At 36.3% G+C, this 22,870-nt stretch overlaps 1 protein-coding gene across 4 annotated transcripts; it reads left to right on the forward strand.

Annotated features, from left to right (window-relative positions):
* The first annotated feature begins 344 nt into the window (after window positions 1-344).
* Window positions 345-22,565, forward strand: LOC100644898 (tumor protein D54). Of its 4 annotated transcripts, none has more exons than XM_012312760.3 (6): window positions 345-572; window positions 13,876-14,006; window positions 14,703-14,851; window positions 17,025-17,084; window positions 18,334-18,496; window positions 19,533-22,565. In XM_012312760.3, exons 1-6 carry the CDS (start codon window positions 554-556, stop codon window positions 19,659-19,661), a joined length of 651 nt encoding a protein of 216 aa, XP_012168150.1. In that variant the 5' UTR covers window positions 345-553; the 3' UTR covers window positions 19,662-22,565. The 4 variants fall into 4 exon arrangements, with proteins under 4 accessions (XP_012168150.1, XP_003398428.1, XP_012168149.1 ...); XM_003398380.4 differs by lacking the exon at window positions 345-572 and adding an exon at window positions 9,773-10,984; XM_020865188.2 differs by lacking the exon at window positions 345-572 and adding an exon at window positions 11,396-11,636.
* Window positions 22,566-22,870: the final 305 nt, after the last annotated feature.

Consider the following 22,870-nt stretch of genomic DNA (forward strand, 5'->3'; position numbering starts at 1 on the left):
ATCAACGTACAGTAGCTACAGAAACTAGAGGCATATATCCTTATTTTTCAATGAAGAGCTTTTTTTATCAGGTTCTGCATTTTATTTTCATAGAATGATGAAATTTTTGTAGTCAAATGAAAGTATTACTAAATGGTACAAAATTTAATATGCTCGAACCTAATTGATTAATACGTAAATAACTTAATAGATACAATGATATGCAAATACTTTTTGCAGCTACTGTACAGTGTACGTAGGCAATTTGATATCGCAGAAATCGTGAAATACCGCCACAAATTCAAACGCGGTTTTGCGCGCATGTTAGTTCCTGTTTGGTCGCTTGGCGCCGCCACTCGCCGACTGTTTTCAATATGGCCGCGGTGCCGTTCCTCAGAAGCTATTCGGAAAGAATCGATCTCGGTTCGGTAGCAGTGAACACGTCACAGTATCCACATTTCGAAAGTTCTCGCGGAAAAACGTGTCCGTATTATTGTTTCGTTGATTAACCGCGAGTGGTGGATCCGTGTGCGAGCGAGAGGGAACATCCACGTAAGCGCATCGATTCGACAAAATGAGCAACGTACCAACAGGTGAGATCACTGACGCCACTTTTTCCCGACTTACGTTTCTTATTTTCCTCTGCAACAACGCATTCCATATTTTCGGCGTGACACGCTGTCCACTTCAAACATTCTTCTCTTTCAAAGAGCAGTTTTACAAGAAATATAATTTCATGTATGTAGAATATAAATTGCACGATATTTCTGGCTAACGCGTTCTAACCTATGCTGACTTTTTTTCGAATCGCTCACATTTCGCGTAGCCTTTAAAATCGCTCCATTTATCTCACTGAATGACGCGCGATCGATCTAACACGATAATCGTCCGATATCGAGAAAAATATCACTTGCCATTCTGCATCACATAATTGTCGAAAGTACTTTGAGATTTTTACACTGAATATTATATTTTATGCAACACCGTGAATGTTATGTTTAACATATTGAATATTATATTTCATGTAACATTATTTTTATTTGTACGACATTTACGATTTTATCGTTGAAAGTTAATGACGTGTTTAAGGAAGTCAGAACATACACCGTTCGAACAATTGTTGCCCTAACCTCTCCAATTACGCGGACAAATACATGACACGTTATATATATACCGGTTTGTGTTACTCTCGTCTCGCGGCGCTTGTTAATTACGCTAACGTGATTAGAATTTGTCCAGCCTTTGTTTAAGGTGGTCTTTAACGAGATGAGAGAGCAGCATTTACTTATACGTACATTATTCGTCATTTTTCCGTTTTTTATGTAAATGCGCTGTTACTTAATACGCGTTGGGAACAATGAAAAATTGAAATATGTTAAACGCTTTATTGTTCTTGGAATATTGAATATTCTTATCTTTTTGCTTATTTAGTTTCGTTATCAACATTGTTAACAGATGGTGCACGTTTTGGTTCGTGAATGAAACATGAGTACGCGGTTAGGAGTTGTATTTTGTTCGTAATAATTACGTAGCCGTAAGTGGCTAGAAAGATAATGATATTTTAGCGATGATAGGTAAATGTCGCTAACTATATCGCGTAGCTCTCATGTAGTAATATCTTCGTCGCTGTTAACTTCTTATCGCGAAAATTATTATCGCCCTGACGTGCTACACATATACACTGTTTTTAATGGTTACACGTATCATTACTGTTCGTACTTAATCAATCTTTGTTGGAAAAATATGAAAATTACACGTCTTATACGACTCTTATTTCTTTATTATTCTTGCGATTATGGAATTGGTTAAGGTTGATTCAATTAATTAGGTTGAGTTAAAAATCATTTTCGTATTTTTGTAACTCTGAAAATAGTAACTAGGTTTCGGTATAAATAGGTAGGTTCCTTTCCTTACTTTACTAATTTTGAAGGATATTTTATATTATTTGAACGAATTTGAAAAATTGGAATATATATTTTGTAATTTAGGCTTGGGTTCGATTTCCACGTAAAATTGGAGTACCTGTTTTCTTGTGAAATGTTTTGATAAAATACAAAGTACATCATACACGTTATCTTTGTCCTATCGTATCTCATATTTTTAGGATACATGTTACCAAAAATCTCTTAGATTATAGTATTGATGGTATAAAAGTTGCAAAATTTGTTAAATTATCGAAACAATATTTTTGCGATTCATAAAATAAAATAGATGTGCTATTTTAGTCAACCCTATTAATAGAAACATTACGTAATATCAGCGAATTGTGTTAGGGATGCCAAAGACCATAAAGTACTGAACGCAGTAGAATTATAGGCGTAGAGGTTATAAAAAATGCTGAAAATACTAGGAATGCCATAAATGTTGCAAACATTGCAAAAGTATCACAAAAAATATTTTTCATTAAAAGTATATTACTTGATAAGAAGAAACGCTTCGTTGTAAAACATATCCAATGACTTTTTTTTCTCTATAACCACTATACCCACAATAGAAATTTTATTCTTTTAAATAATCAATTCGGATATTATATATATATAATTGAATCTTTCACAAAAATAATACTACATCAAAAAATATATCATTAATCGAAACACCGAACATATCAAGAATAGCAGAAACTACTTGCAATACGAGGAACTCATTTCGTACCTACCGCGAATCCATTTCGTTCCACGTTCTTGACCATTCATTCTTAATCCCATCAAAGATCTATGAGCTGTGCAACGCACGATCTAAAAGACGAAGAATCCATCGAGCAGAATTATTCCTCGCTCCTTTCGAGATTCTAGATTCCAACCGAGCTTATTTTCGCGGCCTACGCGAAACATTAAAAAGGCCCACACGTAGTGTTTTATCTTTCATGGTTTAACGGCCAAGTTTCGCGCATACTTTCCCTTACTGTTTGTCATAAACGGCTCCGTTATTTTCAGTGCAAATATTTCCCGTTTACCGCGCGTAAACCGACTATGAGCGGAAGTATCGCGACGACTGATTTACGCGAAACGCTCGCCTTTTTTTCCGCGAACCAATCGGAAGAGTAACGGTGAACCTTTCCGCCGGTTACTCACGAACATTTTATTGTCAATATCGTCAGTTGGCTCGTAGTGATCCAAAGGATAAAGCATATGAAGGATAAAGGATAGTTCTATTCACATGAATATTCGTCGTAGTTTAAAATTTGTTAAAAAATTTAAACATTATTTTGATACTTGGGATCGACTAGTTTTCACGTCAAGAATTAGCGAAATATGATTTTTGTATCTCGATAATGAGATTGAAACTTCGCTGATAATATTAATTCGTAGTGTAATATTCATATCATTAGGAATGCGATAATTGGTATCGAAACGAGAGGAAGTTGTATCGAAAATTTCGTAGAAACGTAGAAACGAATTTTTGTATTTTTGCTAAAAAGAATTAATCTTCGGATTAAGATATTAAGGGCTTTGTATTTTTCACAGAAAGAATTAATGTTTTGCGTATGTTAATTCGAGAGAGAAGCGTACATTTTTTACGGTTTTCCGCGAATACTATAAACTTAGTCCTAGATCCTTTTTTTTTTTTTTTTTTTTTGTAATATTCTGTAGAAACCAGTGCTCTTATTCGTTGATTCTCCAATGAACAGAATCGCAAAGAGAAAGTTGCAAAAGCTGAGGCCGCTGTAGTGTCGTGTTCGCGGAAATCGCGTCGCGCGGTCGTTCTGGTTGCAATGTAATACCGCCACGCCAAAAAATGCTTTGTACAGTTATTCCTGTTTCACCCTTCTGTGGAGAAGGTCAGATCGATTTTGTTTCTCGCTGAAATTCTATTCGAACGCGATTCTTGTCGAACAATACACGATTTTTGGTTTATCGACGTTTCGACGACTGCTCTTCCGTCATATTATTGCTTTCACTGTTTCACACAATGCGTGAAAGCAAATTCTGTGTGGTTATTTTCATGCAGCAGTTGTACTAGTAACTTCGTATTTTCGTAGGCTTGGTGTTCCTTCTATTGTTAGAAATTTCAAAATACACACGATCAATTTTCTATGTACGTCAACCTCACAATTCGTATCTTTCTGTAAAATAAACAAATTGTTGATTATTTTACTTTGAACCAAGTCTCCGATACGTCATTGTATACTTTGGCCCGAAAAATATACGACATGTCAGAAGCAATGGAACAGTTCTAAAAGACGAACTTGTGAAAATATATTGACTTGCTAGCATATTTTATTAACACAGAGACTAATTTTGTTTTTTTTTTTTTTTTTAATTCTGTTACTAAAGCAAAATGATGTAGGAGAGAGAGAATATTTCATTGTTTCGTTGTTTTTAAAAACACAGACAGATATTTGACAAGAAGTCTACGAAATTATTTCATTATTCTTCTCGCTGTATAAACGCTTGTTTAATTCTGAAAATTACAACTATCAATATATGTACTTACATATTTTATTACTTTATTGTATTAGCTTCGTAATTAATTAGTTAACGTAAAATAAACGATTCAATTAAAAAGTTTGAAATATATCTGAATTATTGTTATATTTCAATTTTTATCTTTAAATTCATAAAGAAACAAGATTGTATTCCTGCGTCCTATTTATGACTCCATTTTTTGATATAAATAACTTTTATTTCTTGTCTATTGCTTCTCATATACGCTTCGTGAAACAACATAAATTTCCTACTGTATGCATACTTGTTCTTGAAATCGTAAGGAAGATAATTGGTTATGTACAAACATTGATCTATTGCATAATCTGATTGATTGTAAGTGAACTTGTTATGCTCGGTGCTTTTATCAACCATTACTCTTTCACCTTATAAAACACTACGAAATATTATCTATACTGTTGGATTATTTTTTGCTTATTGCGACGTAGTTATTTTTTGCCACAATTCGAATTTAATAATGTGGTAAAATTGCATTGTACTTGTACTTTTACAATGTTACATTTTTGTTAAATCAAAACAAGTTACTTAAGATATATATAGAAATATATATATTTTTATTCTTAGATATATAGAAAGGAAAACTCACTGGAAAATATCGAAGACTCTCTTGCATTTGATTTTACAATACGTAAAATAATAATTATTATTTTAATAATAAGATTTAAGATTTTTATACTTCGTCTTTGTTATTAATTTTCCTACGGTCCTACAATTTCTTATATCTCAATCTCATTGTTTTAATTTGAATCCAAAAGAAATTTTTAGTGGGATAAAAGACTCTCAACGTGTTAATGGAAATAAGAGAAGTTAACATAGAGTTTCTCTAATATAACAGAGAAATAAGAATTTGATTTTAGCTGAATCTAACGTTTACTCTTATAAAGAAAATATTGTCTTTTTTTTCATTCTTCATTCCTGTGCAGCTGCATAAAAAGTAGAAGTGAAAGTCAACATTCACAGATTCGTAATCTACATTCCAGTGTAATTGTTTTAGTCATGAACGTTACTGAAACCTTTGTTAGAAATAATTGCCGTTTAGAATTTCAGTGGCAAATTTAGAAGGTAACTATAGTTTGAAGGTTTCTCGATTACGTGCTCCATTGTAACGTGTACTTTAAACGATTTCATCTTTATGCTTGCATACACTTGTTTAGCAGTTGATTGTCGGTTTTTGTATCCTCCACCATGAATTCATTATGAGAAAAATGGCAGAAAGAGATCGATTAGATGTTGTTATCGCAAGATTAAAATTAATTTAATTTTGCGTATTAAGATTCACGCGGATATCTAATTTTTTATTAACAACATTTACTTTGGTGTCAATTCGATATGCAATGGTAGCAAGTAGAAGTATTGTCGTCGATTTTCAGTTGCCATACGAAGTGAACTCATGATATTCTCTCGACTTCGTGTTTCTAAGTCAAAGAGTAGAATTCAGATTCGGTTTCACGTGGATGCGCAAATATGTCTGTGATCCGTAGACCGTAAAACAAAAATTCCAAATAGCTGAAGTAGCAACGCGGTTTTCGAGACTATATAATATATATCGTTTTATATTTCTTAGTTAGAGACAGACGCTCAATTAATTGCTTCTATATATAGTACAACATAGTGTTAAAAAAATATTCTCGTTTATCAAACTTATCAAGGATTTTCAATGGTAATAACCAAACATTGAAAGTATTCTCATTCTTAAGAGATTCAATGTTCTAGAACAATATGTGATCCAGCATAGAATACATACGCGATATACATACTTCACTCATATTATGATCATCAATAAGGTCTTAACTTTATTTCCTGTATTTAACGCGATATTAAAATTCATCAAGATACTTTACTTTATTTTCTCTCAAAATATTAATGATTGAATGAATAGCGTAGAAAAATCTGCTCCTCGAATATGAAAACGAGAGAAAATCAAAGCCACGATGCCGTCTTCAATCACACTGAAAATTAATTAAAGGCAAAACGTTCTGCCGACAACGAGTTTAAGTGTACAGCACTCGTCCCGTTTAATATCTCACTTTTTGTCCGCTTTTCCCTTGCACATTCAATAGCCGTTCCTCTGTCGTGCTAATATAATATTGCTGTTATTGCTTGCCCATGCAACGTGCCATCTGGCGCGTGTAATGCATAAATTACAGCACATTGTTCATCTAAAAAACGTACATATACATTACATCTCATAGGAGAAGTTTAAAAAACTTTACCTGTCATTTAAATATGTAGGAATAATAATTGAACTAATTTCCTCACATTAAATGTTATCGAAGAGAATTTCTGCAACCAGCATTGATACTTTCATCACTAAGCAGCGGATTTTCATGCATTTGTGAGCATATTTAAAGTGATAAAAATACACAGCATGTAATATAATGCACATAATATAAATATTGTAGAATATATAAAATATCCAAAGTACTTTAGTACTTTTTACAATGTTTAATAAATGGCAAAATCTTCATCGCGGTCGATTGGCTAGTTGCGAGAATATTCTCGATTTTCTAACGAGGTAGAATTAATTTCACGTTTCTAAAAAAGATCCCGTTTCTCTTAATAAGACCACAATTCTCTAGCCGCCCGAATTCCCGCGTTTTCGATTCAATAGCTAATATGTCAAAAGATATTCTCGCTTAGAAAGCGTACTCATCGGCGCAAATTACACCTTGGATTCCACTTTCATCTTTTATCTTTTTGTCTTTCTTTTTCATTCCGCTTTCACGTAAGCTGAATTGTCTGAAGGCCGGTTGAGCGAAATTCGCTCGGCGAGCAATTTATTAAAAGATGGTCGCAGCATCGATACCGGCCAAAGCGAAACTTATAAAGCGTAACTTCAGACCGCTGAGAAAGTTCACTTGCCACTTTGACTTCGACGGCAAGCTGTTAGTATCGCGAATACTTAACACGGCAGTTTTATCGATCTTTACTTGAACTAACGTCGGGCCTGCCCACCGTAATTCCGACATCGCGTGTTTCGGTCGACTTGAAGGCACGTAAGGTCCTCGAACTGATTCGTTGCTTCGCGAAAAATCCCAAGTATTCGTTCTACCTTCTGCATTTCGATAGTGAAATAAGGAAACGTTCCGCTGGAGAACAGGAGACGCTCCTCGTTATTAAGATAAAAATAAGTTTAGCTTTGCAACTACCCTGCTAGCGCAAAATATCGAACACACGTTCATACGATGTTAGAAAGGGATTCAATTCTTCTTTTAATATATAAATATACATGCAATATTATATCCCACATTAAGAAACTAATATTTTTTACGAATATACAGGGGATATATATTTTGTATTACGAGAAAGCTATTCCTTTCCGAATATAAAATAAATATTTGTTTAACATCAGTAGAAAAACATGCCCATAAACATGTACATATTGATCTAGTCATTTTTCTTTTTCATAATATTAAAATATCGAAAGATAGGCGTAAGCTGTCTTTGATCGTTAAGGTTTACTGCATCCACTATTTTATACTAAACACAATTATACAAAAGCAGGACTTGGGTCACTATATCGAATCTACTCTGCGACCCACTTCGATAAATCACGTTTGCAGGAATGGAAAGCAGGATTCGTTCGACACCTATCGCGGTTCGATATCTGTAGCGAAATAATAATTACACGATTGTAGAACGGCAATGGAATTTTTAATATTTCCAAACGATCGGTCACTTCATCCGTGCATTATTACGACAACCAGCCGTTAACCTTGAGGTTCCTGTTACCGAGGGAGGGTCACGTTTAGAACTACATCGAAACGAAAGAAGCGGATGAACCGGTTCCACGTAGATCTCGTCCTATCAAACTTCGTTCTGAGTTCTCGGTATTGAAAATACGTGTTATATCCCTATTTGTCACGCTTCCTATTTGTTCTTTGTTCTGTTTTTATAGCTACCGTGTTAAAGACCTTTAAACGCTATTATATTTATATAATTCAACATATTTCATGTTTATTGAGAATTAATCATTTCTTTTTACTCCGTTTGTTATTTTATAAGAAGGTTGATAGCTTTTTAGGTATATGAATTTTTAACAAATTGTCGGTGGATAGAATGTCGTGTTGCAATTTGATGCTCCCAATTCTTCACTGACGGTGGCATCTGGTTTTAAAATGGAATTTAATTGAAAATGAATTGGAAAATTTATTGTAAGAATTCCGGTGAAATACTTTCTGTCTACGATGGGAGATTATTGTGTTATTTTTCCAGCACTAAATTAACGCTACTTTAGAACTGATTCTGTCTCTTCTGTTACATTGCACATTTTTACCGCGTGCAACCTACTCAGTACTGAACTCTATAAGCTCTAAACGAAAATAACTCTATATTGAAATTTTACATTTTAATCTAACACGAACGTTTCCTACAGGATCTAAAATTAATACCTTTGAGAGCATTTTTTATAGTAAAAAAAAAGTAGTTATATAAGCGTAATTGACTTTCACTCGCTATCGATGCTATCGGTATTATAAAAATTTTATATAACCAAAAAGCTCTCTCAAACCGGTAGTTCCTTTTAACGCCACTTTTCATCCGTATTTTTATGTACCGCAAGAGGAAATTCAATATCCGAGCAGGGTCATCGAACCGTTGAAGATTCCGTTCCGTCATCCTCATCCAACGAGATCCTTGGTAGGAATAGGCGCGTATTTTTTTCCTTTATCCCCAATCCATCTTTTTTATCCTCGATCAAGATCCTTGAAAAGCGTGTATGCGCACTATCACGCGCTAAAAATACAAAAATTATTTTATCCTATAGACTAACGGACACCGTCCTTTTACCTTTCGATGCCAGTCGAATTCGTATTCACTTACGCGATGTTGCACGACGTAAAGTCGGTGAAAGGAAAATAATCCAATCGATTTATCGAATTCGTAACAAAAGTCATCTTCTCCTGGTGCGCGAAATACCTAGAAACAGGTCAATGAACATAAAAGCGAGCGTTATTGCTGTTTAATCGTTGACTCTGGACATATTCCGCGTCGCATATGGCGAGCTTGAAAGAGGATTATGTATCATGAACGTCCGTTAAATATTTAAATGGCAAGTTTAGGACGATTATCGTTACCAATTCGAAGTAGAAATGGAAATTGATGAACGAGAAAGATTTTATTTCGCCAGACGAGACAACATCAGTTGCAAGGAAAGACGGAGGGACTAACAAGTAGAAAATGGTGGGGACCTTAGGTCCCTTCCTCTTTCACCTTCTCGAAAGAGGAACAGGTAAATAACTGGCCGCGATTTCTTTCCTTCGTGGATACGTGGCCGGGTGATACTAGCGCCGTGGTTGGCCAAATTCGAAACTCGCGATCTGTTCGCGTCGGGAAAACGAAGCGTGATCGTGCCAGCTGTGATCGTCGTCTGCACGCGGCGATCGACGCACGTGGTCGTTCGGATCGTTGGCAAAAAGATTTTAGCGAATTGTCGTTAGTCGTTACTCGAATGGAAAACTCTGGATTTAAGAGGTGAAGTTTTCTCGCGGGAATTTTCTATGTGTACGACACCTAACTTCAATCGAAATTGTTTACGCGCGAGACGCGTGACTGGTCACCGTGCTGTTCGCGAAAGTGAGACCAGCGCTTCCGACGAAAAGCTTTAGTTTAATTCATAGGTCGTTACGGGGATGATCGCTGTGGTGTGATCTACGGATAAGTTGTGCGAATGGTTTTATTAGCGGGACTGGCGCGATTACGGTAAACAGTTTTTAGAAGGAACTCGTTTTACCGGTAGCGAAGGAACAAAGACGCGATATCCAGTAAGAGGACGTTTCATTCGACATGACAAGCATTTTATCAACGATCTCCGATGCAGAGGATAATTAGATATAAAAACGTTTGACAATTTCGCAATGTCGTGGGAGTTTTCTATTTGCAACGTTAAATCTCGGTCGAACGAACTGATCAAAAGTGGCTGTTTCGCGTTTCATTCGTCCGTTTATTCTACGAACCTTGCTGACAACTAGTCTAACGTGTTCGATCGAAATTGAATAAATAAACAGATAAGCAAATGAACGAATCGAACGATAATTAAATATTCACTTCGATACCTCGAGAAGAAAAAAGAACGAGTAACTCCGTTGACATGAAAACCGATATGCCGGACGTTAAACAGGACCAGGCTAAAGTCGAAGATCGCCGAGGTTCTTCGAAACAAAGTACGAGATCGAGAGTGTGTACGGACCACGGTGAACAGGATTGCCCGAGTGAAAACGAACACGAGTTCGAGTCGCTGGAGTACGAGGAAGACGTTTATTATTCGAATTTAACTGCAACTCCCAGCTTCGACGACATAGACGAGCTGAGCGACGATGCGGACGAAATTGTTGTCCATTGCTGGCGGGACTCGAACGGTGATATAGACGAGATCGTGGTGGACGATGCGAATCTATCGGTGGAGACGCAGTTTTTGACGCCTGACGGCGAGGACGGCGCCACTGGTCGCGGAAAGAAAAAGAGGAAATCAGTTCGAGTGATATTCCAAGACTTCTCGAAACCGTATCTGGCCAAGATCAGCAACAGCCAAAATTACAAGAAGTTCCTCGAGTTGGTAAAAGGTGCAGCATATAATTCACGAGAATGGTACAGTCCGACGTATAAATTATTCCGAAGCGAAGTAAATAATATCGTATCGTGTACCGGCTCTTCTCTCGAACGTTTTGTTCCTCGTATTCGGTAAAACTCACAGTTCGTTATTATTTATCGTTGCTTTTAACAACAGCAGGCTCAGGATCAGATCGATCGATACGTCGATCACATCGCCTCGTTGGATATGTGTGTTTCGATTATGAGATCCGGCGCCCTATAAATTTACGAGTGTTGTACATAATTGCGTTATTTACGGTCGAGATCGAGCTCGTTTAGATCGTGTTTAGATAGATGGCGGTCACGCGATGCGCTTGCGTTGAAAATTCCCAGCTGGATCAAAGTATTGCCTTAAATACACGTATTCGTTGCAGATTTATAGCTTATGCGTGTTTTAGACGTCCGATTGAAGTTCGAAGTAAAATATTTTTTCGGGGCCGGCTCCAAGCTCTTGTTTCACGGGGATATTTATCGCTCTTGCGCGAATTGTGAATTGGAACCGGTAGATGCATATATAAACGGCCATAAAAAGTAGAACGATGTTGCAAGATATGAAAGTGAGAACTATATCAACGTTTCGTGGTATTGCTTCCACGGAATATCGATGGGCAACGGTACACCAGGGTAACGTTACGCTACCATTTTGGTAATGACAAGAAACTACTTTTGTATTTTATTTAGAGGCAAAGGATATTACTGTCGCGATAAATTTCCCTCGTGTACTTGTTCCGTCGTAAAAAAAACATTGGAACAACGAAGTGATGTCGAGCTTGTATCTTTTCGGCCGTAAATTTATATTTGTATGTTGTGAATGCTGTATCAATGAAGATTTGCGACGAAACGCAACGCGTACTCGTAGGTCGATTGTATTTTAAGCTTTCGAAGATATTATTTCGATAGTCGATGAATCTATTTTTTATTTCTATCTACGTATGGTTAGGAAAACATTAATAGTACCAAGAACTATTTTTAAATAGAGTTGACGTGAAATTTATACGATGAAATTTGTAATTTTATGTAAGAAATTCACCGATTCGGCTGATGATATATTTCTGAACCTTTAATCGAAAAATATGTCCTGAAATCTATGACGCGTTCGTAAATATTCGATTCTTCTGAAGATAATTTCCGATATTATCGACATTTTCGAAGCTACTTGCTTGTTTGCTACACTTAACGCGTCTCATCGTATAAATAAGCGCTGCCTCTTGAATACTAATCCCTTAACGTCAGGCTCCGTGTCTCGTAGAAAAATCGTGTGTTTATATATAACAAGACGAGCCGCTTATCTAATCCGTTTCTTATCTTCGCAGCCTAAAATTCAGACATCGAAATAACTTTGAAACCGCTTCTTTTGTATCAGCAGAGAGACGTTTTATTGGTTTTCAAAGAATCGTAAAAATTGTTGCCACAAATTTTGCACGCTTTACATGAAGTTTGTCTTTCTCGGTGACTAATTATCACAGAGATTAACACTTACGTACATAGTTCACGATCGCTACTACCATCAAAGACACAGGCCGAAATGTAAAATAAAAATCAGCAACTTTTCAAAATAAATTTTATAACTGACTGCGAATCTTTCTTTATATTACAAATCATTATTAATGACCGCGAGGTCTTGTTTTTTCGTTATTGCCGCAAATAGCAACTTCACCTTATACATGTTTTTATTTAGTTATCTGTCTTGTAAAGAAGACTATGACCTTTTGCTGCAAGAAAGAGCACGTGTCAATTTATAATTATCTCAGTTTCGCATCATTTTACAATCGTTGAAAAATCATATAAATCATAGATTAGAGACGGTAAAATTACTATCGTCGTGAATCGTTGTGCTATCAGTGCAAACGTAGAAAAACTACTTTATCCACCGATTTCACGGATTTTCACGGGCGTTTTATTACTTTCACCCAGCGTGAATTATATCTCACGTGAAAATGCAGAGTTTCACGATGTTATTGCGCGGAATTTCCGGATTTCCTTTTCGTTAATTGAACATTTTTAATTTGGCGCAATCGTTTACGTAAACCGGAAATCCGTGCACATATAGCTCTTGCTATCGTTAGTGGCGCGTATTTTATACATTCTTATTTTATATTAACTTCCTGTTTAAATATAATACGAGCTTCTTTAAACGTTTTTCTTTCGCTTTATCCTCATTCTGTCGAAGCATTATCGATAGATACGCAAGATTAGATACAGTTGTGCCAGGAAAAGCTAGATTCTAAACGTACCAATATTAGAAAACGTAAAAACCTCACACAATGATTTCATGAAAAGTTATAACTAACGTAAACAGACTACTGAAACAGCTAACGTAGTAAAAACGTAACTAACTCTCTATGTAAGAAGAGACCAGCATCTGCGATTCGAGAGGCTATGACTAATCGTAACACGATCGATAAAATGGCAATGATCCATTCGCCTTCGATTGCGGCGGTCGGACACTTGCGTAACTTTTTACGTCCTATTTTTATGATATCCGTGAGTCTGATCACGTTGACCGATTCCTCGATTTGGACCGATTATTCGTAATAAAATCGAGCAATGAATTAAATCGAATAAATTAAATCGAATACGAACGATACTGATACGACTTGTCTTTTGGACTTGTCCAGTTGCGTATATAGCATGTACAATTTTATTTAGACGATCGAAATTTCGCAATCGTCCTAAGTTTATATTCTACCGTACAGAGCTGACTTCGGTCAGAATTAATTAAATAATTGTTTAAATGGTTTTGGTGTTCATTGTTCCACCCGTTTACCATTATGGAATCTACGCGTATTTTGAATATCTTATGTATTCTTTTTAACGTTCGTGCAACGAAACTGTTTCTTCTAATGCTTTTTGGGGGTTTCAGGAGAAGACGCGACTCTTCACTCGGCCGATTATATCTCGCCAACGTCAGATAACGTAGTGAACGAGCTGCAAGGACTCTCTCTGGAAGAACAGAATCGTCAAAAGGAGGAATGGAGCGCGGAACTGGCCAAGGTACGTACTCGCCACGCTTTTTCATTCCGTCTACAGCACTGAAATAGCTAGAATTGTGAAATATGACCAGCAAGAAATTCACTGGCTACAAGATCCATTCCAATTATTTCCGAGAAGACAGTTTTATCCTATACATACTCAAGCTCCTTATTCTTCAACTAGTTGTACTTTTTCAAAGACGTTTTTAAAGATAGAAGATGGATTTTGGAAAATTATTAATTATAACATAAATATACGCATTTGTATCTCAAATAAAAAGATCACGCTATCGAACCACGATGGTTATGTAAATTTGTAAAAAATTGCAGCTATATTTTTATTCAACCCTTTAGGCATCCTCCACACAACTATGGCTTTACTACTATTTAGTATATCTCATTGGAGAACATTTGCGTTGATTCTCTAATTCCCTTGCTCATTGGAAAAACAATTATTAATAAACGCAATCGTTTTTGTAATTATTAAATACAATAATTTTACGAATAAAAATGTCACTTCTATCGATTATGGCGAATTAATATTTACATAACGCAATTCCCTTTATAAACTGCAAATAATACATATATTCGACATAGTGATCTGGTGTTTTTTCGGATTTTTTACGCTTAATTACCGAAAAGTCTCAGCGCAAAAGAGAAATTCGAGCATGAACGATTAACTATTTCGCGAAGAAGCTGAAGAAGCCGCGTGTCGTAGGTGGAAGAGGAGATTCAAACCCTAAGGCACGTGTTGGCGAACAAGATCAGAGTCTCTCAAGAGCTGAAGAGGAAGCTGGGCATCAGCGTTTGGAAAGAGATCACCGACGACATGAATCAGGGCTTGAAAAACGTTAAGGAGAGTCAAGTGTACGTTTTTATTCAGTCCTGCAGAAGCACGTACTTCTTTCTTTATCTTTCACCCTCATTTTGCACGAACGAAGTCTCTGGCTGGGTTTTTGCCAGCGCTGTCACGCGCAGGCTTGTCAGCAGCATGATCTATTCAACCATTTCATCGTTACGTATTTAATTGATACTCGATTATGTTATTTAATTTCGCTAAATGAAATACTTGCTCCGACCTGTTAATCGAGCAGCTAGTCATTTATCTCTCGATGATCGAATGAAAGAATATTCACGACGGATGAATTATTTAGCTAGAAAATTCTCTATTTCCTTCGTACGAATTACATTATGGTTGTGCTTCCGTGGATATTGAGTCAATATGCTTCGTGACTCTTTGAAATCAAAAGCTTCATTTTCAAAAGAAAAGAAGGAAACACTATAAACGTCTGTGAATTGATTTATATAATAGTCTTCGTCGCTTTCTTTACGCTTATCATTTTTCCTTTGTAGTCTGACAATTTTTACGGTACGATTAATTCAGCGTACTTTTTCAATGAAGTTCTTTGAGACGAAAAGCTGCTGTTTCGAGAGAAAAATATTATAAATGTCTATGTATTCTTTTTTTGCATAGCAACCTTCTAGTCTTCCTCTTCTATGCGTTTACCTGTGAAAATCGAACAAAGTGAAACTTCCTTTTTAAAACCGAAAGCTTCGTTCTCGCAAGAAAAATATTATGAATATCTTTGAACGTATTTACCCAGCGACCTACTTCTCTTTCCCGTTTTTTTTTTTTTTTTTATCGTTAAACAAAGCGAAACTTTTTAATACTATATCAATGAACGCTACTGTGACAGCGCCGATAGAGTACAAAGGATTCAACTTTTTGTTAGGGTAATTGAAAATTCTGTCGAAGAGAGCCAATGTATAATTTCCAATTTACCTAGCAGTTACGGTTTAATTATACCATAGCTGTTCTGTTAACAGGTTAATTTCGTTTTACCGCATGCTGCTGATGCCTGAGACTTCAAGCACAGTTACGAATGCCACACGCGAACAATTTGTGCGGTTCGAGCTAGAGCTATGAAAGCTTGTCGCTACTAGAAAGACATCGAGGTTGCTGTAACTTCGTCCTTATTGGAATCGATACGTCTATTCGTGCCGTTCACGGGCCAAAATGATCACTTTACTTCAACTTTACCCTACGAAATTTTTGAGATTTCACCGCCAAACTATCTTTATAACTTCGTCAATTTTCTCTGTTAATTTTTGTTTCGTGATGTTGATCGAATTTGGCAAATGAACGGTTCGTTTGTCTCTTCGTAAAGCATTCCCAATTGTCGCGCAATTTAAATAGATGTCCGTTGTTAAGAGATCCCGTTTTATTATTTCGTTCGACAGGTTTTTAAATCACCTGTACAGATACCGCGATAGACGAAACGCATGCATAATACGCAAGTTTTTGTACAGTCACACGTGCATCAACGACTTACAGTTAGATGTGTGCGGATAGACAGAATTGTCATTGTATCTGAGGGGTTTCAAACGTATTGGAAGAAACGGGGCGGTTTCGATTCTGGATTTTGACATTATCGCGATGAAGTTTCATAGTTTGGTACGATAGAACTATACTAGAATACTAAGGGAGTGCCAGTATGTAATCGTAGTACAGTCGATAACGATGTTAATTCTATGAGAGCAAACAAATTCGAAATAATAGGAAAAGAATAGAATTAAATTTTCTCATACGAGCTTCCGTATCCGATAAAATTGAATTTCGCTGTTTGTTTAATCGATTAACGCGAACTCGGCTGATTACCAACTGGGCACGAGCTAGTAATTAATAGGAGTAAATAAACATGGAAAAATAAGTCAGGAACGTAAAATGAAATTTTTCTATGGCAGACTTGGTTGTTGAGAAAATGGAGTTGCAAACGTGTTTAGTTAAAAATTGGTCTTCCGAATTTCATTTTCTCAAAAAACGAAACGTCACACGTCAGACGAACAAATTTTATTCTACTTTCTCGACTTTATCCGGACAACATGGATATCCGCACACTTGTAATCAAAGTTGATTTTTTAATTGCGCGTAAGGTGACGGCTGCCAGCCCTCCGTACCTCTTTCGTTTATTTTCTGCTACTTCTGCTCTTCAGACATGTAGAACACTTTTCTTTGACTTTTGGTTGGGTTCTCATTCAGTTATCAGAACGTCGGCGAGAAACTCGGTCAGTTCAGCAAGGCGGTCACCGAGAACACTTTGTAAGTACACAAGCAATCGTGTTATCCTTTCAGATCCAACATTTCTTCCATCGACTGTTAACCGTAATCGTCTTCAACTAAAATAAGCTTCTTTACTTCTTTCCTTTCTTTTCTTTTCTTCTTCCTTCTTTCTTAGAATTCTCAACTGGTGTAGCGCGAGTCAGATCGTCGATAAACGAGCAATAAGTAGATAATTGATTGAGAAATAGTTCCGTTAACAATTAAGGAACACACAGGGAAAACGTGCTTACATTATATCGCACAAAATTACGTGATTACATAACTCAGATGAAGATCTTGTTAAACCCAAAGATGCGAGCTTTTTAGAAACAGCTGATAAACGTAGTTTCGTAACAAATCAACGATATAACGTAATGACGATCGATATTTCTAAAACGTCCGAGAAAGTGGTAAACAGTTGTTGCCACATATTTCAATAGGAAAATTAAACGATGAAAGAGAAAGTACTAAGATGAAATTGATCGATATCTCGAATTTCAAAATCGTTCCTCCGTAAGATGAGTAAAACCTGTGGCTCCTGTAATCCTCCATTACATTCCTCGTTCTGCATTACAAGAGTACCAAAAGCAATCAGCGAGAAGTATAACGTGCTGAACGTGGAACGGCATACGTTAACGTTTGCGAGAGACCTGATCGCACCGCACCATTTGAGGGTTGTGTCCGAGAGAAATTTTGGATCACGATATTAACGCGATTTATACGTATTAGACATAACTTCCTCTTGCCACGATGTTCCCTTGCACGTTGTCACGCCACTCGCGCAAAATTCACAACGCTTCAGGTTGTTCTAATTGCTCTAATGTAGACGAAACGAAATATGTACAAAGACTCGAGAAATAATCAGATAAAAAAATAGAAAGGCACGCACCGCTAAGCTAATTAGTGTCCAAGATAGAAAGTCGGTGTATCGACCTCGGGTTGCCACGAAACAGCGTCTTCTGTTAGCCGCTTGCGTAGAAGTAACGATAACAGAGAAGCATAAGCTTTTATAATAATGACAATCTAACGACGAGCACGGAATGCTTGTGAATAATGCGATGTAAATGTGTAGTTACGAGATTGCGGAGTTTGCCGTGTGTGTGAAAGTAAAATGCATGACATATACATCGAGCTTGAGTCATTATCCAAGTCCCGTGCAAAAGCATCTGTGACCACGGACAACGCGACCTTGCCTGGACAGAACAAGTTCCGCGTAAAATGAATATTTATCATTTTCCTCCTTCCACAGATTCCAGAAGACAGAGTCTGTGTTCAAGACCACGGCTGAGAAGACGACCAGCATTCTTGGCGGCTTCGGAAGTGGATTATCCATGAAGCTCGGCCAGATGCGTAACTCCGACAGCTTCCGTTCCTTGGAGGAACGAGTTGGATCTGCATACGAGAACATGAAGGTTGTTACCGACGATTGAAACAATTTTCCGTTTTCTTTTAGCCTTTTAGAGGAGCTTCCTTTGACCCTGTCGCGTTCTTTCGGCCCATTTCTAGATCGTTGATTTTTATGCGAATTTCCAGCGCTTCCTAATCTTGGCAAGATCTTTTTTGTCGTTTTATCTGTAGACAGCGACACGTGGTTCCACCAAGTTTCGTTTAAAAAATGATAACACAAAACTTGTAAAGCCTGGCTTGTCAAACTGTGGGTCGTGACCTTCTTAGTTTCCTTAACGTGTCCACGATGGTCGGAAGAAGATAGCCAAGACCCGATGTTAATTAAGATACGTTATTAGAGTCCCCTGTAAATGTTACATTCTCATGAATCTCTTGGATTTTTATTCTACGTAAAAGATCGTACGCGTTAATAATTCTTAAAGATCCTAATAATAAAATAACACGTGTCCTATATTGGATTTATACGTAATTTGAGCATATTACGAAGGAGAATGAAATAATGCGAATAACTTGACTCATACGATTCGTTTCGTCTTTGGATACTAGGATTACGCTTTTAGGCTTATTAGGCGAATCGTGAATAATTTCGCTGTGTGAGATTTCATTCTTCGTTTTAATTTACGTATATTCAACTTGTCCTTTCCAACTTGTGTATCGTGATCCTCTTAGGCTTCGAAATGTTTTATTTTTAGAGTGGCTATTCTTAGTTAGTTGAAAATTGTTTAATTTAATAGGACCACGATGACGTATTTTATGAATAACGTTAACTCTGATTTGCGTTAAACGAAAGAAAGAAAACATAGTACGCGAATGCGTGTAAGGATGAACGGTATTGTGTGTGGAATTTTGCATTGATGAAAGAGCGAATGAAAATGCGAGAACGAAGAACAAATGCGGATCGGATGACAGAGGTTAGTGAAAGAAAGGCTGTTCGTATGTAACAACTTAATAGAACAGGGCCAAAAGAGATTTTGGGATAGCTGTTTTGTAGCTTTTGAAAACGGACGCCGAAGATAGTTAATATCGTACGTTATGTTTCAGACGAAAGTCGTGCCTTCAAGATCCAGCTCAATGCAAAGCTTCAATGAGATGCTCCGAGACACGGAATCGTTACGTTCGGCGCCAACAGCTACCAGCCCGACCATTCCGGAAGACAAACTTCTGTCTTAGAGTTGGGCATCTCGAGTTTACATCGATTTCTGCCTCTTCTCTGCGTAACATGCTGACGCGTCGATCCACGATGCCGGTGTTTCGCCCTATGCTACAAACTATCACTTTCCATTGCGTATTGCTATTAATCAGGGCTATGCGATGTCGTCTACGTAATCGAACGTCTATTAAAACGAAATAAAAAAGTAAAAAAAAAGTCAAGTCAGTCGTGGAAAATGAGTTGGCTTCGCGGATATCGATCGATATGATACAACGATTCGAACAATTTGTGTCTTTTGGATGTTTCCTTGCGTGCACAAAGTTGTGTAGGACATTGGACGTTGTTGGAATTGAACTCGCAACTTGATGTTTCCTCGTGATTTAATAAGTTGCACGATATGCCCTGTTGAGAACAGAAAAGCTAATTTGTGATTCTTTTTTTCCTTTAGTGATTATTTTTGTTTATCTCCTTTTTTTTACGGACTGATTTTTAGAAATGTGTGGAGAAATCTTGTTAATTTTTAACACGTGACTTTTCTTTTCTTTTGTTTCTCTTTTTTCTTTTTCGTCGTTTAAAGAACGTACAGGATTTCTGTGTTGACTGATCTTTTTACGGTGACAAGCTTATCAGCGTTGTATCAATAGTTTGCGTTTCTTCGTATCGGGAACATGTTACTCAAGAAGATGGCAATTGATTTCTTTACTTTATCGAACTTATTTGCACTACAGCGATTTTAATAACGTATAATATAATATATCGTTGGATACGTACCTTAACGTTTAGCGGTTCAACCTGTTTTTGCACCACGAATTCGTGAAAGTAGGCACACACGCTTTGAATAGATATTTTACTCTGGTGGCGTTCTCGTCCTTTTCCGGATATCGATAATCTTAACATCAGAAACGATACCTCGATGTATTCCTATGACATACGAATTCTGACTATCAATCTTCTTCGATAAGACTCGTGCTTCGACAATACTATCTATTTTCGTGTGATACAAAATGATCGATCTGTATCGTGCAGTCTATTTGAAAATAATTCGAATTCGTGCAGTAACATTTGTAGAGTTTCCAGGATTACTTTACGCGGGACACAGGTGGCCGCCATTGTTTTACAATTATTCGATTCATCTCAAATATTCCCGAAAATATTTTTAAATAGGTATCTATCTTTGTACGTTGATAAATGTCCTTATAATTACGTTATGAAACATTTTATAACTCGTTGCATTTAAGCGAGACTAATATCGATCTTAAATAACGAAGCTGTTATGGCTATTACGACCATGTTATTTCGTTCAAAATCGAAATCTTATCGTTGTGAGAGTTAATAAACGCGATACTGTTATACATGTTCGCAATGAATCAAATTCTTCAGCACTATGCTTGAACATATAAAGAATGATCGATAAGTCACTTTCCCATTTAAGAGCTGTATAACTTTCTTTATTATATATTTTTAAATTCTTATTTCAGACTTTTAAAAAAACCTACAATGGAGGAGCAAGTGCAAGTCTTAAAAAAAAAAGAAAAAAAGAATACGACCCGATTTCTTTTTGCGACATGACATTACACCAAACTATAATCTTTACAGAATTCAATTCTCGTTGATGTACAAATTTTGAGTTTCCACTGCCCCAAAATTTGCTACTCTGATAATTAACGCACCCATTGAATCGAAAATGTACCTGGCAGCTCGTTAAAACAGCGTTAGAACAATGGAGCGTCGATTTTGAAAATAAAATTCAATAATTTTTATTCGTTGCTCCGTAATAATTGTCGTTATAATGGATATTAACTTTTCTATTACAAATCTTCGAAAGTCTTCGAAAGACAAAGAGTTTTATACAACCAATCAATGGGAAGGTGAGTTATGCGTTACACTATATTAAGAAGAATTGTTCTTGCCTTGAAGAGTTTATGAGGATTATAAGGATGGCTTGGTACGGTAGTCAATGGTACAGCGAGGCTTCCCGTGTTCCGTGATCATTGAGCCTTAAGGACGACTTTTAAAGAAACACGTGTAAGACCGATCTAATTGCAAATTGTCTAGGAAAGCGAAGAATATTTTTTACTAAGCTCTAGAATGAAATTATGTGGCGCGAACGCGCGACGACCAGAGCGCGTTTGCTTGTTTAAGAAATTCGTTAATTTAAGGAGTCGGACACAGATATTATAAATGCATATACATAAAGCATTTTCTGCCTATTTAACGAACTCTATATGTCATTGAAACTGGATCTAATCCCTGCGAATGTGTCGTAAGATCTGCGCTCGTATCGTCATCGACAACCTGCTACACGATCTACTTGTTCATATTGGTGAATAAATTATTTTGAAAAATGCTACACGTGAAGAGCGATTTTTCACCCATAGTATGGAGCGTGACTAAACGTTTGTTACATATTAAAAATCTACGTGTGCTTCTTAATTATATGGAACTTATTCGTACTTATAATGGCAATTTAATAATATATTTTTTATGAAAATTTCTGCAGTTTCCCTTTCTTTCGCTAGTTTCAATAGGATCTCTACGATTTCTAGTTAATTAGGTAAGATTGTTCATTTAGATTAAGATTATTCCACGGAATATTATTATATATTTGACAATCATTTTCTACGTAATTCATTATACATTGGCACTATGTGATTATTAATAGAAATTAGAAACAATTCTTTATTTTATGGTTGATTTTTTTCCCCTTCATACAGAATGTAGAATGTTTCAGAGTTTTTTTCTTGTGTTACATGATACAGTGTGTCATTGGAATAATCTTGCATATTGTTTAAGTATATATGTACTTTGTATGATATTTTAAGATTACCGTCCTAATATAAGAAACAATTTGTGGAAACTACTCTACTTTCGAGTGTTCCAGTTTCCTGCTTATAATAAATGGACCACTTTATAGACTATCTTAACCATCGTCTTATATATTTATTTTCAAATAAACCTTGTTTTTGTAAATTCATTCCTGAGTAAATTTCAGATACCTGAAGCGCAAGAAACGAATTACTGGAATTTCTTACTTATCATGGTCTTTAATAATGTCTAAACAAGAAGTCGCATATTTTAGACAGAAAATATAAAATTGAAAATATAACTTGAACACGCGCACGTGCGTATCAAATTCGCTTGGCAATAATAAACGGTATTCCGAGTAAAGTGAAATTTCTTTGGAGCTACTTTTCAAGTACTTTTAATAGTACGAGTTCCGGTTTATATT

The sequence above is a fragment of the Bombus terrestris genome, chromosome 10 (assembly GCF_910591885.1).
Source record: "Bombus terrestris chromosome 10, iyBomTerr1.2, whole genome shotgun sequence".
Taxonomy (NCBI): Eukaryota; Metazoa; Arthropoda; class Insecta; order Hymenoptera; family Apidae; genus Bombus; species Bombus terrestris.

Excerpts from the sequence above, each read along its gene's own strand:
- LOC100644898 (XM_003398380.4), top strand. The coding sequence starts at position 10,513 with ATGAAAACCGATATGCCGGACGTTAAACAGGACCAGGCTAAAGTCGAA. Across the intron at positions 10,985-13,875 it reads GTTCCTCGAGTTGGTAAAAG|GAGAAGACGCGACTCTTCAC; the intron begins GTGCAGCATATA and ends TGGGGGTTTCAG. Across the intron at positions 14,007-14,702 it reads GGAGCGCGGAACTGGCCAAG|GTGGAAGAGGAGATTCAAAC; the intron begins GTACGTACTCGC and ends CGCGTGTCGTAG.